The following is an 8,327-nucleotide window of genomic DNA, read 5'->3' as shown; positions in this document are numbered from 1 at the left end:
GAAAAAGTAAAGGATGCCCCCTAGTGCTCACATAGCTTATAACTGGCATTCAGAAACGTGCGTATGCGTTTTTTCGCTCAACAAAATCAAATACAACTCAATTTTCCACGTTTAATGTAAAGTATAATGAGGATTTTTGTTTAATATATATAAATCTATTAAAATAAAATCAAATGAGGTATCAGCATGATTGCTAATGAGTATAATAACAAAATAATTCAAATTCAATTCAATCAGAATAAATTTAACAGTCAAGACATTTGTGCTCTGTCAAGTTTGAATAGTGAAAGTGCTCCCAACATAGGCTAGATCCAGCGTAGCAAAATTACTCTTTCCTTTATGGTTTGTGTCTTTCTTAAAAAAAAAAAAAATAAAAAAAAAATTGCAAAACTTGACCTGTCCCAAGGAATGTTGTTGTTGAAACTTGACTTGCCTTTACATTGCAAACTTCTTCGTCCAGTCTCTAGCAACTTCATTGTATCTAAACACAACAGATAGATAAAAGTTATAGAGTATAAATGGGTTAAAGAGGTATGACTGACTTTACTAAAGTACATGACTGAGTGTTTTTCATACTTACTTTTGTCTGTCCGATTTGTATGTGTGTGCAATGTCAGGAACTAATGGGTCATCGGGATTGGGATCGCATAGCAAAGAACATATGGATAACAACACTGGAATGTGACAGAAAAAAGAAATGTGCTCATATCAGTAATAAACAAATTCAGTCATTACTGAAACAAAAAATATAGTTACACAAACTATTTAAAGTTGACTTTATGGTAATATTTTGCCCAGAATTTACAGGCAAGCGCATGTGAAACTGAGGAATAAAACATGATGAGAAAGTGAGAGCAAACACGGTCACTAGTATTTGATTGGTCCAAGCTTAAAATGTCTGCCTCTATGCCGGGCGGCCACTTCTTGGAAATTCAGTACTGGATTTTATTTACATTTCTCTGCATTTTTTAGGAAACAATTCTTTCAGCTGGAAATTCGCATGATGAATGTGCTGTCTGTGTTTTTAAACATTTATGCCACACTATAGTATTGAGACCAAATGTAAACAGACCTTTTGAAACAGTGAGGGCCGGCGACCATTGCGACCTTAGTATGTCGAGGCAGATGCTACCGTTGCTGTTGATATTCGGATGATAGATTTTTGTTGTAAAAGCCACCTGAGGGAGGAACAAGTCAAGAAACATCGTATTGGGTGAATAAAACAAGTACTGTATTTTCTATAAAGGGTGCCAGTAAATTTTACCCTTTGCGTGCGTTGACAAAACCATGTCACAAACTTATCATGACCTGCAAATAGAAACTGCGAAACAAAAATGCTATGGTACCTTAAAACTAGAAAGCTCCAATTGTGTGAAACAAACCCAAATTTTCAGTAAAAGTATGTCTCAAATCTGCACAAAACCTTAAAACTAACTGAAAATTGTGCCTGTAAAGTTAATATCGGCTTTATTGGGTAGAGTGTGAAAACCTGCACAGGTTAATCCAATTTCCATTATTTCCTATGGGGGAACAACAGCTTTGAAAAGCAGGAACTGATCATGTTGGACATTTAAGTTATACCTGTACTCGATTCATAACTGAGAGCTCTCCGAAGCTAAGAAATTGGCTGTGAGATTAAAACCTACCTTAGGTGGTTTAAAGGGATAGTCTGTGGGGAAATGGACAGAAAGGAAGAACACCCCTCCATGATATGGGCTGTCATTCTGAAATGGAAAACAAAACACAGGTCAACTGATACTGCAAACATTATCGTTATTATCTGCCATCTTTAGAAGTCATGACAAAGAAGAAGTACTGATAAAATCCTTTGCTATTATCGGATGTCCCAGGCCTAACTATGTTCCATTGCGACAGAGAATACCAGGCTAAACTATTTAGAAAAGTGTGAAAAAAGGGGGTGCTTTGAAGTGAACATAAAGCCCTTTTGTCTACACATCCAGAAGCAACATAACTAAAAGAATGCAGGAAACAACAAAAATCTAGAAAAAGCTCACCGGTCCCAGAATAGTGGCTTGCCAATGGAACACTACGGAAAAGAAAAGGTTGTTAAACTACAGAAACAAGTTCCTTCAGAGAATGAGGTCCATTTACTGTTTTAAAAATCCAAAGCTAGACACACAACAAGACATCAAATCATGCATATCATGTAAATGACAACTGCAAATGCCAATGACCTAGGAATTAAAAATGAAGCCTGCCAGCACAGTTACAATTTGCAAATTCACCCACTTGTGATTGTTCTGTGAAACCCGCTTAACAACTTTGAAGTGTGTATTGAGTAGTGAAGAGGGTGTTTCTGCAAGCGTGCATCGAGGCTTGCTTCATTAAAGGGAGGAGTTGAAAAATATGACATCTGAAGCCTTCCTGGTAGCTTACGCCACTTCACTGCCTCCTGTAGTGCTTCATATTTTGCCACAAGGTTTGACAGCAATATAAACGCAGAGGCTCCCTTTATTATTAGGTTTTTTTTTTTGTTTTTTTTTTTACTTGGATTAAGCTCAGTTAGGACAAAGAAATTATAGTTTGGAAAAAAAAACACATAAAACCAAAAATACCTGGTCCTAAAAGCACTTTCACTTGCCAGTGCTTGCTAAAACTTGTTGAGTTGTTCGATAAGGACTTTTTAACTGAGATCGATATCCCAATATTGTCAAACTCCAAAAATCCGATACCAATATCAAACCGATACCGATATATGTGATCGTGGATTTAATATATTATGGCTAATTGTATTGAGATGCCCCACTTGATGCTTTAATAATGATAATGCTCACACAACACATCCCAAGCATCTTGGTTAGGAGACATCTAATGGTCAGTAAGCATAACTGCTGTGCTCAGCTGTGACCAGTCCTTGTCCAAAGGAAGAATGCTTCTCCATTCACTTTGAAGGCAACACGCATATTAGCCCAAAACCAATAATGAAAAACCGATGTCAAAATGATCCGATATCATTTTAAAATGCTTTTATCGGCCGCCGGATAGTATTGGACGACTGTAACAGAAACCATTCAATATATTTTACTGTACTTACTATGTACTTACTGTACATTAAGTCAAGAAATTATTTTTGGTTAAATATGTTTGTATAATTTGAGACTCACTACGAAGAGCCAAGTCAGACAAAAAACACATATCGTTATCTGGCTTTATCTCACTTGTTAGTAACAATTTTTCCAAGCTTGCGTTTAGTGCCTTTTCTCTAAGGTTACAAAAACACAGTCAAAACACGCTGCACCTTCTAAGGCAGCATGCAAAGGCAGGATTCGCTCACACTACTCACAGTTAGCGATATTTGACCTTTCGATATGGAACCATCGAAGATCAGTGTCATCAAACGGTTGTAATAAGAGTTACAGAGAAAGTGGTAGCATAAGTAGAGGCATAAAAGTGGTTCATCTTGCAATTTTATTAGTAGTGGCCAATTTTATTAGTAGTGGCCAATTCATTGTTCATACCCCAATTTGATTTTTGGCATGTAGCGTCTTGTTAGAGAACAGCTAGTGCCGCTTAAAATAATGATACTGTTGGCCGGTTAAAGTGCACAAAGGTTAAATGACAGTCGAAATTATTCATACTGAAAGGTTACATTTCATTTTACGTTATTTTAGTTTTGAAATCTCAAATGTTCCTCATTGTTTGTATTAAATTCTATTTTGACTCCAAAACTGGCTAATTGGAAAGCAGTAATTGATAGGTAAACAAATATGACACTTAAAATAAAAATATCTGTTGACCACTTATTTTCGAACTTAATATCATAAATTGAGTTTGAAATAAAGTATGTTGGAATCTCAGTTTAGAGTGTATTGGGTTTTCAAAGTTATAAACCTTTAATGTATTATACATTGAGTACATATACTGTATATATATATATATATATATATATATATATATATACACACACACTAGGGCTGCAGCTATCGAATATTTTAGTAATCGAGTAATCGACTGAAAATTCTATCGATTAATCGAGTAATCGGATAAAACAAATATATTTTTAGGTGAAGAGCAATTATAAATATACATGAGAAAACAAGACATTTCATCTAACCTTGAACCATTTTCAGTCAATCAATGTCTTTATTTTCGATGTATATTGTTGAAAACAGCCAACAATTGCATCTCAGATGTAACTAGAATTAAAAAAAAGACAAATTCACTGCTTTCACTCAAAAAACCTTTAGATCTTATTAAAATATATATTTATTTCTACCTAAAAATGCCATTACGCTTGATAACACACATCACTTAAAAGGATTTTTTCCCACCTGTTTCAATTGAATTTCTATTTGTGTCAAGCCATTTTTAAGTTCTAGTTAAGTTTTACGCTTTGGAGCACATCAGGGACCAGTGCTACTTGGTGTTTTATCCAGCAATGACTACTAAGCTAAAATTGATAGTTAGCATTATTGAGTTTTTATTTTACACCCTTATCACTCCACAAAGCTATGTTATGTTAAAGCCTGTATGTAAGACACGTTAGCCACGCATCGAAAGTGGTCATAATTAATAGAAACCTAGCCCTCCGCAGGGCTAACGTTGCGTGAGCTAGTGACTCAGACAGTAACGTTAATCTTATTTTTTAGCGCTTAGCGCTCTTTATTAGCGCTTAGCGCTCTACTGCTTTAAGATGGCCGCTGTTTAATACCGCTGCCCAGACGCGGCCGAGTCTATCATATTGCATCTAGTTCAACATACATGTGATCTCTATGAGACTCCTCAGATGCTACCTGCTACCAACTTAACATCACGCGGGCTAGTTTTTAGCAACGTCGGCGTAGTTTGGAGCGGCTGTCGGCTGCGGAAATGTTTTTTATATTTTTTTATTGCTTCTTCCTCTACGCACGTGACGTCGGCGCGTTGTCCCGCATTAAACGTAGTCCGAGCGAAACGTGATGCTTAGAGCTGTCAAAATAAACGATTACTCGAGGTGAATAAAATTACTCGGATCAGTTTTTAAACTCGAGTTACTCGAGTTGCTCGAGTATTCGTTTCAGCTCTAATACACACATTTTTAAATTTAACATATATTACAGGCAATCCAGGGTGCAATGTAGAAAAGGATTTGACGGTATTAAGTCTTAAAAACAGACATTATAATACACATACACACATTAATATCTGTTAAACACGATAAATTATTATAATAAAAGAAGCTACAATGATGAACAAAACATTCTTTACTTACTATAGGTACTTGGGAAAGCACCATTTTGCTCAGCACACGAGCAGCCACGGATACGTCACCTTTTTGTGATTCCAACCCTGCATACTTTCTTGTGGTATGTTTTGGAACTATGCTCACAGAAAATTGGTTGAATCTAGGCCAAAGTAATTTGTTTTGAAGCTGACAATCCGGGGGAGCCACCACTGCAAAATTCTAGAGATCGACCGATCCGGGTTTTTCAGCACCGATACCAATTATTGGAAGTTAGAGGGGCCGATAACAGATTTTTGGAGCCGAATTTCATTTGCAGTAAAAGCGTAAAAATTGGCGTAAAAAAATTGAATGATGAAAACCGTGAACTTCGTTTAAAAGCCTAAGGCTTGTTTATTGAATCACACAAATAGAAAATAACAGTTCCAGAAGTGCCTGAATTTCCAAGACTCAGAAAGATCTCTTATAAAGTTGAATAAAAGGTTAAATAAATACCTCTATAATTTTTCCGAAGAAAATATTTAACCACGAATATAAAACAGATCTAGACTAATGGAAAAACTATTAATAGAAATAACAAATATAGAACCCAGTTTTAAATTGAATTTTTCATATCGGCCAGTCAGATTTTTTGAAAAAAGGCCGATACCAATATATGTCAAATTTCCAGACATCGGCACCAATAATCGCCCTGGCTGATAATAGATCTATCTGCACTAATTTCAATGCCACTTTGCAGTTAGTTTAGGTTACCTATGATGATTTATTTCAATAACGGGTACTTTTCAAAGTAAGGATGAATGGTGCGAGATTTTGAGTAGATTTGAATTTTACTTGTTAGGTTATCATTTCCATGTTGTATTACCTGCATGTGGAAAATAACTTTTCTATAATGATGCAATACAATACCATGCATTATGATTGTGTCAATGGGCCAAATCTTTCCTATTTTCCCCCCAACAGCCTCATTTCTATTTGAAAGCTTTGAATGAAATAAAAGGGCCATCAATGGTACTGTGAGCCTTTTAAATGGCAAAAAATACTAAAAAGAAACTTGTGAAAAAGATTACTTTTTTCTCCAAGTGTCTACTTACTGTCGTCTCCTACGGGTCCAGCTGAACATGAAGCAGGAGGATCCCGCTGCAAGTCCTTCAGTTCCTACGAAAAACAATTTAATGGGGATTTCTGTTGCACTTCCAGGACTTGTGGAACCTAACGTTAGCCTAATTGCTTGTACAAAAAAACAACCAACCAAAAGTAATTGAAAACATAACCGAATGCGCCTGAAATCCTTAGCTAAAGGCCGACTTCTAGCTAGCCAAGAACTTAGCTTATTTGATTGAACTGTATGAGCCAGGTAAATGGAACGTCAGGTCCGGGCAAAGGGATTTTGTCGTTTTTCTATCAACATTTAATCCTCTCACCCGAATGCTTATTTTCACCTAACACTGTGTTCACATTGTGTGATACACCGGCTTTAAAGACGCGAGCTTTTTCTACACACAAAGTACATCAAATAATAAAGACGAAAAACAAACAAACTCACCTTGTTTATTCTTTTTAAAGCCATGGGCCGTCTTTTGCGTGTGTTGTGAGAGACGGTTGTGTCAAAACTGTCAACTGTCAACGAGCAAACAAGATTACTAGTTTACGCCGACTCGATGTAATTGTATGGAGACGAAACTGGTTCGCTTTTGTTTCCGCGTTTTTGTTTAAGCTCGGTGCATTGTGGGAATTGTAGTTGATAAGTTAAACCTCCCTTAAAGGGACAACAACGTTCTCGGGACTTTCACTACACAATACACACACCTTCTCCTGATAGAAAACCCTCCATCATTTGACCAAAGCTAAGTTTAAATGTGTTAATTGGCAGTTGAAAAAATACTTTTTTGGCCCCAATATCCATGGATTCACAAATAGATTTGGTTGAAATTCAGACATAATAGGTGGTAGTTTTGCATGTAATGCAAAAGCTACCATCTATAATATGCCTTTTTTTCGATAGCGTTTCTTTGGCGCTCCGCCCAGCCAGGACCGATTAACCCACCGACACCGTTCATCCACCTAAACGACAGGAATTGTCATGCAACGCGGGCTCTCTTCCATTTGACACCCCAAAAATGATCGTTCACCCAAAAACACATTCAGCTTTTGCTAAAAATGTACTGTTTGGCCAAAATTAGCCAAAAACATACCCATTCATTTCTAATGGCCAAAATTTCCCATTCATTTCCAATGGCCCTAGTCGCCATTAATTTCAATAATTCAAAAACTTCCATTCACGCCTATGGATTTCCAACTCAAGTGACCCAAAATGAACAGGAAATGACACTGAAATGCCACCAAAACAACAGTAAGTGACCCTGAAAAGCCCCAAAATCAACAGGAAATGACCCTTGATGCCCCAAAATGAACAAGAAGGGACCCTAGAATGCCTCAAATTCAACAGGAAGTGACCCAATATGTACAGCAAGTGAACCCAAAATGCCCACAAATCAACAGGAAGTGACCCCAAAATCCACCGCTATCAACAGGAAGTGACCCAATAGGAACAGGAAGTGAAACCAAAATGCTCCAAAATCAACAGGAAGTGACGCGATATCTGCAGGAAGTCCAAGATGCCTCAGAACTATCAGGAAGTGACCAACCATCACAGCAAAGCCACCTTTGCAATTTCTCCAGAAATGGCATTTTCTCGTTAACTGAAACTTAAATGTAAAAGTAATACTGTAAGAAATCCCCTGGGTTATTAATTAACACTTTTGGGGGCAGAGGTCACTACAGTGGACAGCTAGGTGATGATTTCTGCCTACAGCGTTTTTCAAATAGCCTACCGGAGAAGAGAATACTAATTTATATTTCATGATTTGTGCATGGAATGGTTAAGAATAAGCTTCACTGATTAGTGGTATTTGTATGGGGGGAGGGGGGGGGATAAGGGACATAATTCAGGATTACCTTTCACACACACTAGTCAAACGTTCTCACACATACTACTGTTTTCTGCACAGGCATTCATGTGAAATCCTCGGACCTATACATGTGAGACGCTCGCACGTATACATGTGAGATGCTCGCACGCATACACATGAAACATTTGTTGCGCACGCATACATGTGAAATCCTCGCACGTAAACATGTCAGA

At 37.1% G+C, this 8,327-nt stretch overlaps 1 protein-coding gene across 1 annotated transcript; it reads right to left on the bottom strand.

Annotated features, from left to right (window-relative positions):
* Positions 1 to 317: 317 nt before the first annotated feature.
* On the bottom strand, positions 318 to 6,879 carry LOC130922525 (ubiquitin-conjugating enzyme E2 D4-like). The gene is made up of 7 exons (XM_057847311.1): positions 6,729 to 6,879; positions 6,277 to 6,340; positions 2,016 to 2,047; positions 1,647 to 1,724; positions 1,073 to 1,178; positions 581 to 674; positions 318 to 481 (listed from the first exon to the last, which is right to left on the bottom strand). The coding sequence occupies exons 1-7, from the start codon at positions 6,750 to 6,752 to the stop codon at positions 436 to 438; spliced, it is 444 nt and encodes a 147-aa protein (XP_057703294.1). The 5' UTR covers positions 6,753 to 6,879; the 3' UTR covers positions 318 to 435.
* Positions 6,880 to 8,327: the final 1,448 nt, after the last annotated feature.

The sequence above is a fragment of the Corythoichthys intestinalis genome, chromosome 10 (genome assembly GCF_030265065.1).
Source record: "Corythoichthys intestinalis isolate RoL2023-P3 chromosome 10, ASM3026506v1, whole genome shotgun sequence".
Taxonomy (NCBI): domain Eukaryota; kingdom Metazoa; phylum Chordata; class Actinopteri; order Syngnathiformes; family Syngnathidae; genus Corythoichthys; species Corythoichthys intestinalis.
This window is presented reverse-complemented; position numbering and strand designations above follow the sequence as displayed.